At 40.9% G+C, this 20,403-nt stretch overlaps 1 protein-coding gene across 2 annotated transcripts in view; it reads right to left on the bottom strand.

Annotated features, from left to right (window-relative positions):
* Positions 1-20,403, bottom strand: part of PLXND1 (plexin D1) — an 817,829-nt gene that overhangs the window by 64,183 nt on the left and 733,243 nt on the right. For both annotated transcript variants that reach the window (XM_044078628.1, XM_044078629.1), the window contains exon 29: positions 10,142-10,205. In XM_044078628.1, coding sequence (XP_043934563.1) covers positions 10,142-10,205 — 64 coding nt within the window. The remainder of the gene's footprint in view (positions 1-10,141; positions 10,206-20,403) is intronic.

Here is a 20,403-nt window from a genome sequence, read left to right as displayed (position 1 = left end):
CCCAGAACCTTCTGCCTCAAAGGTGAGTGTGCTACCTGTTGCACCACTAACACTATTTAAATTGCCATCAATTGTAATTCAGTCATGGTCCATTACTGAAACCTTCAAACAAATCCCCAGACAAGCTCTATATTAAATAGATTGACCCTCACTGTATAAGTGTTCTAATCCTATCATTGTTCTAGCCATTTTCTATAATCTAGCAGGCTGTTTCCCTTAACAAAATTGAGAGAGCTAGGTAATAAATCAACAACAGCCCCATCTGAATTCAAAAAAGGACAAATAAAGGCCCAAGGCAAAACGTGGAAAGTATGAAAAGGCAATCCACATACACTGATATCTATAAAAACTAATAAAATTAATAACAAAACCTCTGTTTTTCTTTATAAATAACATACTCGTTAAGGGACTTCATGAAAAAGTGATTTCACCTATAATAAAAGTCAGTAAAAAACACAGGTATCGGAGGTAAACACAGCTGCTACAGTCCAAGCACATCCAAGAATGGTGACTCAATCCAGCATTGATCTTTTATTAAACCAACAGAACAAGTTCGGTAAGTATTAATGTATGTTAGATAATTGTACTTGTATATAAATAGAGGGCTGTCATTTTAAAAAAAAAAATTTAATTTCATTTTTGTATATAATGAGCATTTACAAGGAATGATTTATGGTCTGATGAAGCCCTACAGGGTGAAAGTGCTTACCAGACTTGTTCTGTTGGTTTAATAAAAGATTGATGTTGGATTGAGTCACCATTCTTGGATGTGCTTGGACTGTAGCAGCTGTGTTTCGCTCCGATACCTGTGTTTTTATTGACTTTTATTGCTGGATTGTGTGGGGTGTACGGAGCACTTACTTTTTGGGAGTTTCTACTTGTTGGTTTTAGATTTCACCTATAAGTTCTACCACATTCTGCTATACGTCAGGGTCCTAAAACTACATCAAATACATAATATAAGCCCCTAACCTTTACAATTTACCACTTGCAAAAACCTTTCCATACAGCTTCAAGAATAACTTAATCATACCGTTCACAAAGCCAGACACCCTTCATCTATAAATGTGTATTGCCCAATAAATAACATACGCCTCGCAAAATTTATGATATCATAACAAATAAACAGCACAGACTTTGTCTCAAATTTAGCACCATTACTGCCACATCATCATCATCATCATCTTCTTTCGGCTGTTCCCATTAGGGGTCGCCACAGCAGATCATCTGTTTCCATTTCTTCCTGTCCTCTGCATCATGCTCTTTCACACCAACCGCCTGCATGTCCTCTCTCACCACATCCATAAACCTTATCTTAGGCCTTCCTCTTTTTCTGTTACCTGGCAGTTCCATCCTTAGCATCCTTTTCCCAATATACCCAGCATCCCTCCTCAGCACAAGTCCAAACCAACTCAATCTCGCCTCTCTTGCTTTGTCTCCAAACTGTACAACATGAGCTGACCCTCTAATATACTGCTTCCTAATCCTGTCCATCCTAGTCACACCCACATCCAGCTCTGACTCCTGCCTTTTCGTCAATGCTACATGCTGTCTACAAAATCAGATAATATTAAACACTGAGTAATGCAAACAACTGCTAGGAAATATAAAAGACCTATAGCTTTTATTATAAAATAAAATGCTAAATTCTGTAAAACAATAAATTCTGTAAGTATTTTCTTTTCTTGAATTAAACTAAGATGTCTCCACACTGAATCATACGTATAAAACATTTATTAAACATGAATGAGGAATCAAATGAATAGGAGAAAAATAGTACAAATTAACACCTTCATTAATATTAAAAATTTTATTTTTTTCCAAATACTTTTAAAATTAATGCTATAATTTAAACCTGGTGATTTGTAGACATTCGGAAAAGCAGATAATAGGTTGTAATGAACAAGGACTGTTGACTGCTGCTATATTTCTGAACCTGAAAATGTTAACCACAAAAATCATCCATCAAAACTTAGGTGATTGTGACTTTTCTAGCAAGGTACAATTATGGCTGTGTAACTGCTTAACAGATCCTTTATGGTTATATCAAGCAACAATCAGTCCAATACTTGCTACATCATCAGAGGTGTCTATTGCACTAGGACCTATTTTATTCTCCCCCTTTTAATCAATAGCCCCCCGAATGACCTTCCAAACATAAATGCCCTTCTCTGTACAGGTGATTTCATTTTCTGTTTTGTTCCCTGCTACCTAACAGCCATCAAATCCATTTTTTCCTTGAAAGATGAGAACCAATGGCAGAGACATCACTGCAGCAGTAATCTGCATTTTTTATTCTGCGTATGGCCCTAAACCAACCCCCTGGTGACTGCCATAAGCAAACTTGTCACTGCAGAAGGCCCGGCTGTGACCCACCTCATGTGTGTATGCTCCCCCCCCCACGCACACACACACATGCTGCAGAATGCTGCCATTACTGGATAAAGGTTATGTCCCTGGTCTGTGGCCCTATTTGTTGCCTGCAGGCCTTCACCAGCATGGTGGTGACTGGACAGCTGGTGCCACCAATTCCTCCCCCTGGATGGGCAAGTTGGCATTGACTACTATTTTTCCGCCCTCGATGTATGGCTTTTCCAATGCCCAAGGTGAGAAAAGCTAGTTGAACTTAGGTCATCTGGGTCATACTTACAAATTCATCCCTTTGTATCACAGAAACAGGTTATGTAGATAAGATCATAAATTATTACTATTACCAAAGCATACAAATCTTCTGAAATCCTAAACAAACTCCTTTAACAAGACTGTTTTGTAGAACTGGCTATCGATAAATGAATAATAAAAACAGAGCAACCATCAATCCCCAAAAGTTCACTTTAATAGTATTAAGGAGTTCCCAAAGAGTCTTGTATAACAAAGCAGAAATAATTACTGCTCCACAAGTAATCCCTTTTCCCATAGTGAAGAAAGATATCACCCTAATAATAAATCAAACATCATCATTTCATACACACACACACACACACACACACACACACACACACACACACACATACACACACACTCTCTCTCTCAAGCTCAAACTGTATTAAACCAGTTAAGCTCTCATGCAAAAGTTCTAGCCTACTAACTCAAGAAGGAAGAGAAGCCATAGTAATGAATGCTCTAAACAACGTTTAAAGATTTATAGGTTCATAGGTTGGTACTAGGCTATCAGTCCTGGGGCCTGTATAAGCCTAGCCAAAAAAGATTCCTGGCTTTCGCCACCCAAGAAATTTATTTTTCTGCACCCCTGTCTAGGAGAGCCACAGAAGTGATCCTCGGGGTGAATTTCCTATTTCCCATCCAACTGTCCAAATTTTTCTTAAAGAGGACTAATGAGGAGCTTTGCATGACATGAATGGGTAGTATGTTCCAGAGCATGGGAAGTCTCTGGGACAGGAATCTATCCATCCAGCATGTTTTGTTTATTGTGGTGGCAAGGTTTAGGTCCCTGGAGCGTGTGGCTCAGAGGGATTGGGGTTTCTTTAAGTGTAGCATGTACAACAGATCTGGGTTTGACATGGCTTTTTATGTTAGGCAGAGGTCGCCCCTGAGTAGGCGGTAAGCAACGGAGTAGAACTGGAGTTTTTTGAGGCGGTCTGCTTATGGCATCTGTTTGAGGCCGGTAATCCTCTTAGTGAAGTATTTATGTGACCTTTCTAGTTGTTGTAGATGTCTTGCATAGTACATGCCAAATGGGGCATTGTACTCTATAATAGGTCTGATGAGGGATGAGTAGAGAGGAACGATAACCTCTTTTTTCTGGAGGTGAACCCCTTTGTGATGAGGTGTGCCATGTAGAAGGATTTTCTGACTACTGTGGTGATGTGATTATCAAAGGAGAAACTACTGTCCACCTGTGTCTCAAGGTCTCTTATCACACTTTCAGTGTTTAGTACGCTGCCGCCTATGTGGTAGTTCATGGGTACAGTGTTTTTCCCAAAGGGGATGACAATGCACTTCTTGGCATTGAGCTTGAGGCCATGACTTTGACACCAAGCATCAATCTCAGTGAGGCCCCTTTGTAGAATGTCCACATTATTAGGCAATTCTATTATGTGGCACCTAGTTTGCAGTTGTCTGCGAACTTTGTTAGCCAAAGACCTGCTGTAGTAGCCTGAACTTCTGAGAAGTAGATGCCAAACAGGAGAGGACCCAGGACTGAGACCTGTGGTACTCCACTTGTCACTGGTCGGAAGTTGGATTTGGAGTCAGCTACTTTCACTGTGTGGGTTTTGTCAGTGAGCCAGTTGGCCACCCATCTTGTGACATTGGGATTTATGCCCAGTCTAGTGAGTTTATCTATAATTCCAGAGTGGGGGATGGTGCCGAAAGCCTTGGTAAGGTCAAGATAGGTGGTGTGCACCACCTTACTCTTGTCCATGGCTCTGGTGACTGCCTCAAAAAAGTCAATCAGGTTTAGGAGACATGACCTACCTTTTGCAAACCCAAACTGAGGGGGGGTCTAGAGTTTGAAAGTTACCTATGTCCTTGTTTATAAGCTCCAAGATGATACGTTCCATGGCCTTGCAGACTCGGCTCATCAGGCTAATGGGGTGGTACTTCCCAGGGTCAGTGGTCACGCCCCCTTTGTGGAGTGGGATAACCGTCACTGTGTGCCATTCAGTAGGCACAAAGCCTGAAGTGAGGCTATGATTGAACATGGTACTTAGGTGGAGTGCCAGTTCTTTCTGTAGTTCATGCAGAATGCAGCCTGGGATGTTGTCGGGTCCCATGGATGCTGTGTTCTTGGCTTTGGAGAGTGCGGTCTTTACTTGTGCAGCCGTGATTACAGGGGCTTTGCATTCTTCCAGTATAGGGTGAGGGTGATGAAATTTGCACTGAACCTATCTGCCAGGATGTTGGCAATATCAGTTGGTTCTGTATACCTAGTGCCATTGTGCTGTAGCTCAGAGCAGATCTGAGTGTCTCCACTGAGATTCTTGACATAGCTGTAGAATGCTTTGTGGTTGTCTTTAGAATCAGTGGTGATTTTATTTTCGTAACTAGCTTTGGAGGATTTTATGAGGGGTCTCAGCTGTTTACTGAGGCTGATCAGGGAGTTCCTGCAATCAGGGGATTTTACTCTTTTTTGCAACAGCTTCTTCCTTTTGATGTAGAGTTGTTTATGGCAGGGGACCAGCAGATTAGCTTCCTTTTTTTGGAGGATAGTGTCTTGGTTCTGTTGGGGATGGCACGATCCATGCACTCATGTATGTGCTTATGCAGTGCATTTGTATAGGATTTGGAAGTCATACCTCTATTTTCCTTCTGTATGTGTGTTGTGAAACTTGCCACTTCTGTCTTAAGAATGAATGAAGTTGGCTTTGGAAAAGTTTTTTATGGTGGTTTCCTTAGTAGGGGTGAGGGGCAGGATAGTGATGTCTAGGGTGATTAGCTTTTGGTCGGATATGACCAGCGAGGAGTTGACCTCTGGCATGGAACATCGGTTGCCCATATTGGTAATGACCAGGTCCAGGATATTTCTGCCCCTGGTGGGGTATGGACAAGCTGATCCAGGGCATTGGAATTTATGAATTCCAGAAAGCGTTGAGCAAATGAGTTAGTACATGAGTAGTTTTCCCATTTGATGGTGGGGTAGTTGAAACCGCCCATTATTAGGGTATTGGGCTGTACCTTAATATTACCCAGTATATCAAGAAACGTTGAGTGGGCTCTGTAACAAGCTACAACCTGGATTGCAGTCTTGCCCAGTGTTAGTTGTACTTGGATAATTTCGGATGCATTATGTTGAGTAACTAGCCTGGAGGTGTGGATATCCTTAATGAATATGGACATGCCTCCTCCTTTAGTGTTTCGGTCCAGTTTGGTGGGCGAAAGGTGTGGTATGAATTATAGCCTGGTAATGCAGGGGTGCTCTCTGGAGCCTTGAATCAGGTCTCCATGACTGCACAGATGTCGATGTTCTCCATTTTAAGGAGTTCCTCGAGTGAGTGCATTTTGTGGTTTAGACTTCTAGCATCGAGTTGCATTACCCTCAGATTTTGCTTGCTTATACTTATTACGGTGGTAAGTTTGTCATTTGAACCTTGCCTAAAAAAGGCACTATAGGGCTGGCAAGAGCCTTAGCCAGTATCCGGAATCTCAAGGGCAACAGGTGCAGGCCACCTCTGGCAAAGCATCATGGTCTGTCGATCATGTCGTCCGAGGCAGACAGACACTGGATCCCCTTAGAATGAAACCAGAAGCTTAGCCAATTGTTGAAGTCAGTCATTTTGTCCTTGTATTGTGGTATCATTCTGGGAGATGGCAGGATGCTACTCAGGGCTAGGGTCATACCTGCCTGGGCTACATGATCTAAGAGCTCCTCCATGTCTCTTTTCATGTAGTTCAGGGAGGTACATCTCAGGTCATTCACACCAACATGGACAATGACAGAGTCATATTTGTACTTGCTGTGGAGTGACCTGAGTGCTTGCATTATGTGGTGGATCCTAGCAACCGACAGCCAGCTGACAGTAACTTTCTCCTTGTTTAGCCTGGTGAGTGGGACATCAGTGTGCCTGACTATAGAGTCACCTATGATTAGTGTGTTGGGTACATTGTTTTGCCTTATGGGCTGAGGTTGAGTGGCACACTGATTTTGTGAGCTATGTGTCATTTGGGTAGTGTTGGGGGTGGTGGTGATTGTTTGCATTTCAGCTTTGGAGGTCTCTGTTGTTTGAGCAGATTTTTATTGAGAGCCTCCGCAAATGTAAGTGTGTATTTTGTGTTACTATGTGTGGACTTAGACGGTGTAGGTTTTGATGCACTATGTGTTGAATGTGGTGTGGTGCAGGTGTTTACCTTCTCCTCCTGACTGTCTAGTACAGTCTTGGCTGGAGAAAATTTGGCTTCCAGTTTGGCTATATAAGTGCATCTCTCACAGGTTGTAGTGTTGGGTGGTAGGAGGAGAGGGTTGTCAGTGTACATGAGGCAATTGCTACATTGCCCCAAGATGCCCAGATTCATCAGGTGGACTGGGGAAAATACTGGGAGCTGACCCTTAGGCATACCTAGATAGGTGCTTATTAATTTAAGTACTAAAAACTGTTTTCCTTCTAACAAGTGAGGAAAGTTGAGTGCTGCAGTAATTTGTAGATTATTTAGTGCTTGCAACGAGATTTGAACAAGTGCTGAGCACAAGGAAATAGTTTTGAGTGCTAAAACTAGAAAACTGGCTAGTTCTAAGGGAAAATTAGAAGAGCAGACTTTCTGGCACCGGGAATAGTTTAACCCTAGTTAAACAGCGCTGCGCGATGAGCAAAACCGCACAAACACGGGTTTTTAAACAGAAAGATGAAAGGGATAGAAATAGCCCAAAATGGCCAATAAAACTACAGATTCTGAGCTGAAACCACTCCTCCAGCGACAGATAGGCTGCTCAAAGCTCACCACTCTTACTGATGAACAGAGAAGCTTCCTTCTATCTTAGTAAGGTTTGGGCAACACAGAAACTACAAAACAGCCCAGAATTCAGCAAAATCTGAAAACCAGACTCTACTGGTTACAGAAAGGCAGGAAACGAGTAGAGAGATAGGATTATTTTTCAAAAATTAAAACAGACACAGTAAAACAAACACTTTTAAAGTAGAAAATGGCTATCGCACTTGAGTGTGTAGCCCTCAACAGTTGAAAAACACTTAAAAATGATCAAACTGCAAACAGTATCAGAATTCAAAAAACAGTTCAAATAAGTTGCAGTGTTAATAAAAAATGGTCAGAATAGTGCAGCTAGTGAAAATAAGCAATAAAAAACAAAAAGAGAGGTACTTAATCCACTCAAAGTCTCCTCTTTCTCTCTCTGCTGCTGTACAACTCTGCAGGACACCCATTTATCTGTCCCATAACTGGGACTATTTTAATACAACTATCAGTAAATCTAAGTGGTTCCTGGTCATAGCAAGAACTACTTTCTTATTAAAATAAACTCATTTACTTGTAACATAATCAATAATGAAAACCATTTTCCTCATATATCCTACCCTCTTAGAGTAAGAATTCTGGACAAAACAAAAAATAATGGGGATAAAAGGACAAAAATCAGGGACATATTCTGAATACTGTACTTATACACTTAGAAAGTCAATAGAATAACAAGTCTTGCATTAGCATGTATTTTCTGAATGATATGGGGCCCGGTTCTAGAGACTTGCTCTCAGTGTAAACTTACCACTGAAAGCAGATGTTTTGGAATCTACCTCCCTGTGCAAGTCTGTTTATAGATAAGCCTTACACTGAAAGCAAGTTTTTTTTTTTTTTTTGGAATCAGGGCAAATCTCTGCTGAGAGCAACTCTTTTGGATTCTCGTCCCTGAAGTCTGAAACTTAAATGTGTGCCACTTGATTTTCCAGAAAAAATAAATAAAAGTACTCTTGTTTCATAGCCAAACCTTCTTTAGCTGACATTTTAGCTATATCTCTTATAAATAGTACCACTAATCAGATGATATTCTACATGTATATACTTGTAAATGCATGTAAACAGTGAAAAGCACATGCCACAAAAAAAGTTTGTGTGACATAAATTATTAGTTTCACTGAATGTTCTGTATGTAATCATTGTCATGTCATAGTTTGAAACACAAAATGTGTTTAAAAATCAGAGCTCCTTAAAAATGATGTCAGTGCAATCCAACTGCCTGCTTGCATGTATATACACTGCAGGCACATATATTAAATATATTATTATTTCACTCTCACTTATAAGCAATTTTATCAGAGCACACGTTTGTCTCATCAAATGTACGCTGTGTTCTGCTGTAATTAGTTTGCATACTTTAATATAAAGATCTTTCTCTTTTTGTTCAGGTAATAACTGAAAGGGGTCGTTGGACCAGCTTATGAAGCTGGTTAAGAAACACAAACAAATAGACAGAGCTATGGGGAAAGAACAGCAAATCATAAAGGGAAAGAAAGGGAGAGAGCTGGAGCACACTTGGCACAAGTAGTTTTTTTTTATGTGTGGAAGAGAAAGGGTTCATAAAGAAGCTACAAGAGAGAAAGGGAGAAGGAGTAAATAATGTGGAATATGAAGATGGAAACAGATAACAAGCTACAAGAGAGAGAAAGGGAGAAGAAGTAAATAATGTGGAATATGAAGATGGAAACAGATAACAAGCTACAAGAGAGAGAAAGGGAGAAGAAGTAAATAATGTGAGAATATGAAGATGGAAACAGATAACAAAGACGGGAACAGCTGTAGGAAGAAGTAGAAAACGCCTGAAAGTCCAAAGGGGTAATTATGAGAGAGAAGCACCAAGCCTGTCTCTATATATACAATTCTGATAAAAATTAAAATGTATGTGAATGTAGACTTGAAAAAAAAAACTTAGAAGACTTTCAAGCTTCTCCTTTACTGTACTGCAGAGGTCTTCCACTTTTAGTAAAAACAGGATTGTTACATTATGGCAGGGAAGAGTTATGGTGAAACTATGACTGGTCAGACATCAGCCAGGATAATAGTATGAATGGCAGAAAAATTTGATAAGTATGTCTAAGCTAAACTGTGCAGCACAATTGATCTGCTAGAAAATCTGACTCTGTACACTGGTTACCTTAGTTTGTATTTTGGAAATAAAGACATGACAAGAATGAAGAACACTATAAAATTTCCAGAAGTATAGCCCTTCACTTACCAGATTCCAGGATTTTTAAGTCGCACACAGAAAATAATATATACAAAAATATAAGTAGCTTCTAAGAAAAAATAGCCCAAACTGTACAATAACATAATGGCTCTATTTCAACTGACTGATGAATGACATTGTCGAAACCACATGATCGACAATACGGTTCGATCAACGGAAACAACATAAAAACAATGTTTTTGCAGGGGGAAATCTACCATGCACCCTTCACGCTAATTACATATACCAATTCTGAGATCGCACTACAGTGGGGAAAAGGGTACATTCCACAATCCCCAATGTACCGCGCACTCAGTCAAAATAATCAACAAAATGCATCATTGATCATGTGGGTTTTGACAATGTCATTCGTTGACCAATTGAAATAGACTGAAGATAACATATTATGCAATTCTTTGATTAGTGTTATTTGATCAGATTTGTTTTGTATTCCATTTCATTATTTGCTCCATAAAGTAATACTATATTACTTAAATATTTCAAATCTAGTACCTCTTCCCAAGGTGTTGTCACGCTTGTCTTTCAGACTCATGGCCAGTGAAGCACCATCAGGAATCTAGGTCAAATGAAAAATATAATTAAAAAGGTTCTGTAAAATGCAGCAGGTGACTTGTGACAAAAGGAAGGTGGGAAGTTATAGTTGTTAAATAATAGTAGCAAACCCTGTACCATCCCATCTACCACAGGGGATATTAGTCCTCTACACCACCACCAGACACCGGGATTTATTTTACCAATATTTAAATTTAAAAAAAAGAAGAAGGAATGATTTGAACCATGCACTCTTAACACAAGGGTCCCCGCGTTAGCCCACTGCACTAACTGAGACATTAGTATAGCAAGTGTTTTTCTAATATATATGGAGGATATCAGGCATTATGCAATGCAAACTGTTGTGATGTACATGGGAGAGGGATAGGAAATATTACAGATACTTTTCAACCTTGTAAACATCCTTTGCCCTAGTATGCATTTACTGAAGGACATGAAGTATGAATCTCGAATGTCTGCAATCATTCATGAATTTCTGGGTAGGGAAAAGGAGACATTCTGGACATTCTGACAATAGGGATTCATCATATGGGGTATGTGGTATGTGTGTGGATGTCTGTTTTACTGTGCGCTTGTGCATATGGGAGAGTGGCCGATGCGGGAGGGTGCCTATGCTTACAAAATGCAGCTGTCATAATAATCTACCATAGGAAGTTAAAAAATGAACAAAACTGTAACCATGCACGCCACCCAAACTTATTAAATAAATCAAGTGCGCTGAAGCGATCACAAAGGCATGGAAACTAAATATTATGTGTAAAGCTTTTAATAACCAGAAATTAAAAACATGCGTTCAACACCAAAATACAATCACAGCGTTTTCATCTGAACCACAAGACTTCATCAGAACTAACCTTTCAGTACCAACACATTACTTTTATCCTAATTACAAATAATTAAACAATAAAACATGATTGAATAATTGATTAATGCATTATGTACAACTCCATTTAAAGCAGTCAGAGCCCATAAATATAAAAGACACTTTAACATAAAATATCTTAAAAGTGATGCTCACCTTCACCTATAATTACTAAATCTAAAAAGTATAAATATTGTAAAATGGAAAATCATGTTCTGTGTCAATAGCCCATTATTGTTTCCACTCATAATGCTTCTAAATAAATATTTCATAAAAAATATTTATTATTTTTTTTTTACTTTTCCAACAATCTATTCAGAAAACATTAAATCAGAGTACCTATTTCCCCAACTAAGTCTGTACAAATCTTCTCTAAAACAATGATAAATATAAAGTATGCATGTATTATAAAACGTTTAAAAAAAATTGTTGTTAAAGTTCATAGGTTCATAGGTTCATACTAGGCTATCTGCCCAAGGGCATTTACAAGCCTAGCCCATAGTTTTGTGGCTTACGCCACCCCTTTAGTATGGGGAACTATACCCATTATTTTGCTGTGCCTCTGTCGAGCAGTGACACTGAGGTAATCCCTGGGGTATATCTGCGATCTCCCATCCATTGGTCAAGATTTCTCTTGAACAAGGCCAGCGAGGTGCTCTGCCTCACATATACCGGGATTTTGTTCCATAGCATAGGGAGTCTTTGGGTGATGAATCTATCCCTCCAGCACATCCTATTAATAGCCGTGTCGAGGTTTAAGTCTCCCGCCCTAGTGGCTCTGACGGATCTAGATTTTTTGAGGTGAAGCATATTCATCAAATCTGGGTTTGACATGGCCTTGTATGTCAGGCAAAGGTCACCTCTGAGCAAGCGGTGTTTACTGAATAGAGCTGGAGTTCTTTCAGTCGGGCAGCATAGGACAGATTTTTGAGACCCTTTATCCTTTTGGTGAGGAACTTTTGTGGCCTCTCCAGCTGCTGCAAGTGTCGGGTCAGATACATTCCGAATGGGGCATTGTACTCAATCATTGGTCTGATGAGTGATGAGTATAGGAGACTATGACCTCCCTTGATCTAGATGTGAATCCCTTCATGATAAGGTGGGCAATGTAGAAGGTCTTCCTAACTACTTTAGCTACATGGGTGTCCAATGACAGACTACTGTCAACCTGGGTCCCCAGGTCCCTGATAACTTCTTCTGTGCTCAGTGGATTGCCACCTATGTGGTAGCTAGGGGTAACCTTGTTTTTCCCGAAGGGTATGACTATGCATTTTTTGGCATTTAACTTTAGGCCATGGCTCTGGCACCAGTTATCCGTTTCTGTGAAACCCTTCTGAAGGATATCTGTGTCAGATGTGTTTTCGACTACGGCGCCCAGTTTGCAGTCATCTGCAAACTTTGTCAGCCATAACCCTCCTGTGTTTGCTTGTACTTCGGAAAAGTAGATGCCAAACAAGAGTGGGCCCAGGACTGAGCCCTGTGGGACACCACTTGTGACAGGCTTTGAGTCTGACATGGCGCCAGCAACTCTGACCCTGTGGGTTCTGTCACTCAGCCAGTTTGCAACCCATCTTGTGATGTATGGGTTAACATTTAAGCTGATGAGTTTTTCAATGATACCCGAGTGGGGTATTGTATTGAAGGCTTTGCCAGATCGAGGTAGGCTGTATGGACTGCCTTTCCCTCATCAATGGCTTTGGTGACTGTTTTGAAAAAGTCAACCAAGTTTAGAAGGCATGATCTGCCTTTGACAAAGCCAAACTGGGTTGGATCCAAAGTCTGCAAATTCCCTATGTCTTTATTTATGAGGTCCATTATGATCCTCTCCATAGCTTTGCAGATAAGGCTTGTCAAGCTAATGGGCCGGCAATTTCCAGGGTCGGTGGAGGCACCGCCTTTGTGAAGTGGGACCACAGTCGCAGTGCGCCACTCCCTGGGTACGTATCCAGAGGTGAGACTATGATTAAACAGTTGTCCTAGCTGTGGGTTTAATTCCTCGTTGAGTTCGTGGAGCACACAGCCGGGGACACCATCAGGTCCCATGGATGCTGTGTTTTTTGCTTTGGAGAGAGCAGTTCTCACTTGGGCGTTAGAGATGTTTGGGGGGCTGCAATCATTTGGTATAGATATCTCTCCTTTTGGGGGGGAGGGGGGAGAAGTTTGCACTGAACCTGTCAGCCAGTATGTTGGCAATATCTGTAGGATCAGTAATCTTCACATCATTTTGAACTAGTTCTGAGCATATCTGGGAGTTTCCACCCAGGTTTCTAACATAGCTAAAGAAGGCCTTATGATTGTCTTTTGAGTCTTTAGCTATTTTTCTCTCAAAATTTGCTTTGGATGATTTTATGAGAGCTCTTAGATTTTTATTTATAGTGATCAAAGGTGTCTTACCTTTTAAGGATTTAGCTCTATCTTGTAGTAGCTTCCTCCTTTTGTTGTAGAGTTTGTTTATGGCTGGGGTCCACCAGACTGGACGCTTGCCTTTGGTACAAAGAGTCTTTGTTTTGCTTGGGATTGCCTTATCCATGCAGTCCTGCAGGTGCTGGTAGAAGGCATTTGTAAGTGATTCAGTGGCTTGAATACTGTTTTCCGCCAGCTCGGGGGCCTTAAAGGAGACCACACTAGTCTTTAGAAGTGTGAAGTCAGCTTTCGAGAAGTTCTTTACTGTGGTCTTTTTATTTCAGGTGGGGTGGGATGAGGACCTCCAGCGAGATTAGTTTGTGATCTGATCTCACCAGTGAGGGTATACTTCCGGTGTTGAACATTGTGCTCCCATGTTCGTGATGATGAGATCAAGTATGTTTTCTCCTCTTGTGGGGATGGTGACTAGTTGTTCCATGGCATTTGAGTTTATGAATTCCAGAAACTTTTGGGCTAGGGTGTTTGGGCTCGAGTAGTGTTCCCAGTCTATATTAGGGTAATTGAAGTCACCTAGTATGATGGTGTTTGGAGATACATTTATCCTCCAGTGTTTTCAGGAAAGCCATGTGAGGTTCCTGAGTTTGTGAGGGTGGCCTGTAACATGCTACAATTTGCAGAGCAGTCTTGCCTATGGTTAATTGCACCTGGATGGTCTCCGATGCATCGTGCGTTGCCACCAGTCTTGAGGTGTGGGTGTCCTTGATGAATATGGATACCCCCCCTCCTTTCTTGGTATTGTCCGGATTTTGGGGCCGGAACGCATGATATGAGGTAAAACCTGATAGTGATGGGGTGCTCTCAGGAGCCTTGAACCAGGTTTCTGTCACAGCACAGACATCGATGTTCTCCATACTGAGAAGGGCCTCGAGTGCGTGCATTTTGAGATTTAGACTTCTGGCATTGAGCAGCATTACCCTTAGTTTTTTTCCTTTTTTGTGTTTTAGGGTGGTAGGTTTAGAATTTGAGCCTTGCCTAAAAAAGGCACTATGGGGGTGGCAAGAGCCTTTATTATTTGTTATTAGTAATTTTGCATTTAATTCAATTTATTTTATTTCATATTTTATTTATATATTTTTTCATACTGTGTGTTTAAAGGGAATATTGAATTTTATTGGTTCAATCACAGTTAATTGATGTAATTAGTGGTTGGGCAATGTATATTTAAGGCACGAGGTATTTGATGTTTGTTATCTGATGAAGTTCATTATCGAACGAAACCTAGGTCATCTGTGGTTGTTTTATCAATAAATTGGAATTGGATCGTGGTTACATCGTCCTTTTGCCTTGGATATCTTGGTGCAAGTTTTTGTAGCTGAACGACTGTTGGCGTTACTCCTGGTAACCTGGACATCCTTGTTACGTTGCTTACTAGTTTGGTGTTTGTTGTGCCTCGGTGGCAAGAGCCTTTGCCAATATCCGGAATCCCAGGGGTGACAGGTGCAAGCCGTCCCTTGTGAAGCAGCGTGGCTTATCCAGCATGTCATCCCAGGCAGACAGACATTGGATCCCCTTTGAATGCCACCAGAGTTTAAGCCAATTGTTAAAGCTGATCATCTTATCTCTGTATTGTGGCATCATTCTTGGTGAAGGTAGGATACTGCTCAAGGTCAGGGTCATACCTGCCTGGGCTACATAATCAGAGAGCTCCTCAATGTCTCTTTTCATGTAGTCCAAGGAGGTATGTCTCAGGTCGTTTACACCAGCGTGGACAATGACTGAGTTGTATTTGTACCTGCTGTTGAGAGACCTGAGTGCTTGCGTTATGTGGCGGATTCTAGCGCCCGACAGGCAGCTTACTGTAACTCTTTCCTTACTCAGTCTGGTGAGCGGGACGTCAGTGTGTCTGACTATGGAGTCACCAATGACTAGTGTGTCTGGCATTGTGTTTGGCCTTAAGGGCTGTGACTGTTTGACACTCTGACTTTGAGGTCTATGTGTTGCAGGTGTTGTGTTCTGAGGTGGTGGTTGTCTGGGTGTCTGCTTTGGTGGCCTCTGCTGTTTTGGTAGATTTTTGATCAGAGCCTCCGAGTATGTCTTTGTGTGTTTATGTGTATGATTTGAGGTTGTGATGGTACTATTTGAGACTGGGTCTATAGTGTGTGTGGTAACCTTCTCCTCCTGTCTGGTCTTGCCCTTACAACTTTGCTGCCCTTAATTTTAAAAGATATTCCCTCTGAAATAGTGTAAATTGAAGCCATTGATGAGTAAATGTGTTACTTATTCATGCCACCATGTAAAACCATATAGGAAATAATAGCCAGTTTTGACCACACAGAATGCCGCTGAATTTCCATGGATTTACTCCCTGTCAAGCATAGCACCACAAAGGCATCTTACATTTCAGTGTGCTTTCTTCCTTATAACTATTGTCCCAAGAATGGAGTTCCTTAAAAGAGGCCATCTTCCTGTCACATGGGTTACATCATCCAGAGCCTGCACAATAGACAATCCCACAATCCTTTTTATCATTTATTTTTGGCGGTAGCCAAACAACTCAAGAAATGTGCAGGGGTACTACTGTTATGGTAAACCTCTATTCGACAACGATCATCCTTCTAGGACCCATTGTGGTTTAAGTGCATCTTATTTTAAGCCACTGCTGAGGCAGTCATAGTAGTCAATGAGATCCCTGGGTAGATGAGATCACTGAAGTGCTGGTTACCTACGTCTGAAGATAAGCAAAGTTCTCTCCCTCCCCAGAGAGATGCTAGTAGATGGAAGAAGCAGTGCATTTTCTACAAAACTCCTTGAAAATTGCTGTACTATAACCGCACTGCAAGACTAATAAACTTTAGATATTGTTTTTAATGTGGTCACTTACTGCTGTTTGTCTATTTTTACACTTTGCATCTGTGTTGCATTTTGTTCCTGTTTTTCTTGTGACTGTCTGTCCTTAAAGTTCACATCCTCTATATGTGATGTAGCTTATATTCTTCCTAGTGGTTTAATCTGTAGCTCCTTTGTGGTGGGGGTCAGTGATTGCTTTTTTATGTGCCCTAGAGGTAGAATGTTAAACATGAGATTTCTGTTCTCTGCCAGTTCTGTGCATACAGAGAGAACGGTTAATCAGTAATGTGATGGATTTCATACCACAAAACTTGAAGAAATATTGTGTTGTACATTTATATAGTTATCAAAACAAGTCATTTTATGATATAAATATGAATTTTGCAGCTATTCCCCTCTCTGTGTATGAACTCAGCCACCAAGCAGTACAGGCTGTTTCATCTCTACACTGCATCACAAACTAATTAGAGTACCACAAATAAATACACTCTGTGGAAGTCTTTAAGAAATAACTATGTAGTTTGCTGGGCACCAACAATGTGAAGTTCAACTGTATGCAGATTTAATACATTTTATGTTGATATGCTATGTAAGAGTTACTCACTGTTGTGTATGCACACCTATGGCGGTATAGTGTTGTGTATGCACACCTATGGCAGTATAGTGTTGTGTATGCACACCTATGGTGGTATAGTGTTGTGCATGCACTGCTATGGAGGTATAGTGCCCCATTATAAACTGTTGCACTTTTTGTCTGCTATAACATAGCCTAGATTCAGACCTGCTGAATCTGGTATTGTTTGTTAAACTGAACACTAAACCAGGCTATCTTTGTGGCAGAAGAGTGCAGTTAGGAATCATCTGCTTGAAGGTTCCTGGAAGAGCTCGGTTTTGAGCTTTTTTATTGGTTAAATTGTTTAATTCAGTTTGCTTACTGTTTTAACGCAGCTCCACAGAGTCAGGCGACCAGCCACTGCCATGCTATATTCATCTGTGCAATCCAAGGAATCTGTTACATTCTGCTAACCATAAGTGCAATTTTATACTGTATATTGTACTTTTAAACTGTATTCTTGTTATATTGCTGATTTTTAAAACTGTTCTTGCTGATTTCTTGCACTTAATGTCTGCTGCAGCTTAGACTAGATTCAGACCTGCTGAATCTGGTTCTGTTTGTTAAATTGAAACCAGGCTATCTTTTATTGGAGAGGGTCCCCTGCAACCTTGTGGCAGGAGAGTGCAGTTAGGACTCATCTGATTGCAGGTTGCTGACACAGGTCTCAATTTTGGGCTTTTTTATTGGTTAAATTGTTTAATTCAGTGTGCTCACTGTTGCTATATAAGTATGCTCACTGTTGCTACATAAGGTCGTGTTTGCACAGGTTTCCGCTTGTTTTAACACAGCTCCACAGAGTTAGGCGACCAGCCACTGCTGTACTATATTCATCTATTTATGCATAGCGCTCCACCATGCACCACTGCACATTACTGTGCAGTGGGGGTAACCATTGGTGGTAACAGACACAAAAACTTCAGTAGATAAACTTTCCCACAGTAGCTGCCCGTGATGTGGCTGAGAAGTCCTTAAATTGTGCTTAGCTGCTCAAAGAGCACCTCAGCTGCATTATTGCCCCTTAAGCAGTCTCAAAACCACCAAATCCACAATAGTCTCATACCATTTAGAGAATCCCCACTAGTATAGACCTTTTATAGAGCATGCCACTGGTATAGACCCTGCTTAGTGTACCCAGTTTTACCACAATCCTCCATTTTCTCTCCCCACTGTGAAAACAGGATTCAACTTAGCATTATGGTTGGTCAGTTTCCTTCCATTTCTTCTACTAGCCTGATTGACATGGATATGCTGAGACAGTGTAGCAACTGTCTAATGGACACTGGCAACCCTCTATTGCTAAATCACCTAAGTACAATTTGTGAGAGATGCAGCTACACTATGAATCTGGAATCCTTCCTCTCTCACGCACATAACAGTAACACTGAACAGGTTGTCAGCAAACATACTACACCTCCTTCACAAATCATGCACTCAACACATAAACCATCATACATGGAGGTATTCACCAAAAACCTACCTAAACACCAGAGACCTTCCAAACACAAACATGCTACACCTAATACGGCACCTACAGCACTCAATACACATAAAAACACAAGCATCAGTGTTTAATAAATATGGCCCTAAGGCAAGGCACATCTAAACCAATTTTTTTTTGTCATAGATGACTCCATTGTGAGACAAACAGATGTCTGACTCACTAGGCGGGGCAAGGAGAAGGTTATGGTCAGCTGTCTATCGGGTGTCAGGATCCATCAGATCACACATGCACTCAAGTATCTCCTCTACAAGTACTGTTATGACTCCATCATAGTTCATGTTGGTGTGAATGACTTGAGGCATAGCTCACTGGACTATATGAAGAAAGACATGATTGAGCTCTCTGAATATGTGTCCCAGGTGGGCATGTCCCTAACCTTGAGCAGCATTCTACCCTCACCTAGGATGATACCATAATATAAACAAATGATTGACTTCAACAATTGGCTAAGTTTCTTGTGTCATTCTAAGGGCATCCGGTTCCTGTCAGCTTGGGATGACATGGTTGATAGACCACGCTGCTTTGCCAGAGATGCTCTTCACCTGTCACTTCTAAGCTTTTGGTTACTGGCTAAGGCACGTGCTTCCCCCATAATGCCTTTTTTAGGCAAGATGTCAAGAACAAAATTTCTGATGTGAAAATATCACTCACAAATAAATTAAAGATTATGTTGCTAAATGCTAGGAATTTAAATCAGAAACTGCACTCTCTGGAAGCGCTCTTCTCCCTGGATGATGTTGACATCTGTGGAGTCACAGAAAATTGGTTGAGGGCCACAGAGAGTACCTCAGCCTTGCAAGGCTACAGTGCCTTCTACATTTTCAGACCACAAAATGAACATGTGAGAACCAAAGGAGGAGGAGTATCTAGCTTTATCAAAGAAAAATACACCTCTAGACTGGTTAGACAGGAAAAGTCCATGGACTTACTGCAAGTTCAACTAACTGTGGGTAAGACCCCCCCCCCTTCAAGTCATCATTAGCTGTAGGTCCCCTTTAATGAACCATGATACCCACACTGCTTATTTGGACCTACTTGAATCAATCAAATTGCAACCAAACACTCTAGTCATGGACAATTTTAACTATCCCTCCATTGACTGAGAAACTTATAGAAGTACCAATAAGCTCACACAAAGGTTCCTGGACTTTGTTTATACTAATTCCCTGAAACAAATAGTAAGCAACTCCACAAGGAGCTTGAATATTCTCGACCTGGTCCTCACTAACATGGATGACTATTGCACTGCCACAAGTCTAGGACTCTCACTGGTTAAATCTGATCACAAATCAGTCACATCTGAAGTAGCTATAACACCTGAAACTCTCTTAGGTGAAATCAGGCTAAAAGATTTCACCAAAGCTAATTATACCCTCCTAAGGGATAGCATAAATAATTTCCAAGCTCCTAATCCCACAGATAGCATTGCCAACCATACTAAGGTATAGACAAATGCCCTGTACAATCACTTATACAAATTTATTGGCACAGCTATACCAGATAGGATCAAAATAAGATCCACAAGAAAAAACAAGTCTCCCTGGTGGACATCTAGCATTAATAAGTTATATAACAACAGGAAGAAGTTGGTCTCTAAGATTAAAAAAGAGAGGCCCCAGGACTGGAAGAACACCCTCCTCTGCTTGAACAAACAAATAAGACAACTTGTAAAATCCTCTAAGGGCAACTTCAAAAAAATTTAGCAACCATAGCTAAGGATAACCATAAGGCATTCTTCAGCTATAGGCGTAATCTAAAAGGTAGTACCCAGACGTTCGCTGAACTAGCTGTGGATCACATCATACACACATAGATCTTGTGAAAATAGCTAACCTATTAGCTGACAGGTTTGGTGAAAATTTCACCCCCCCCATCCCTCCAAACATTTTACAAAGTATTCTCTCTACATCTCCCTCACCTTGCATCTCCACAGGGCAAGTCATTAATGCTCTCTCCAAGGCCAAAAACACAGCCTCTATGGGATGGATGTTATCTCAGGTTGTGTTTTAAAC

This window comes from Protopterus annectens, chromosome 7.part1 (assembly GCF_019279795.1).
Source record: "Protopterus annectens isolate FY-2018-M chromosome 7.part1, PAN1.0, whole genome shotgun sequence".
Taxonomy (NCBI): domain Eukaryota; kingdom Metazoa; phylum Chordata; order Ceratodontiformes; family Protopteridae; genus Protopterus; species Protopterus annectens.
The sequence above is the reverse complement of the archived record's forward strand: the minus strand, read 5'-3'. Positions and strand labels throughout refer to the sequence as shown.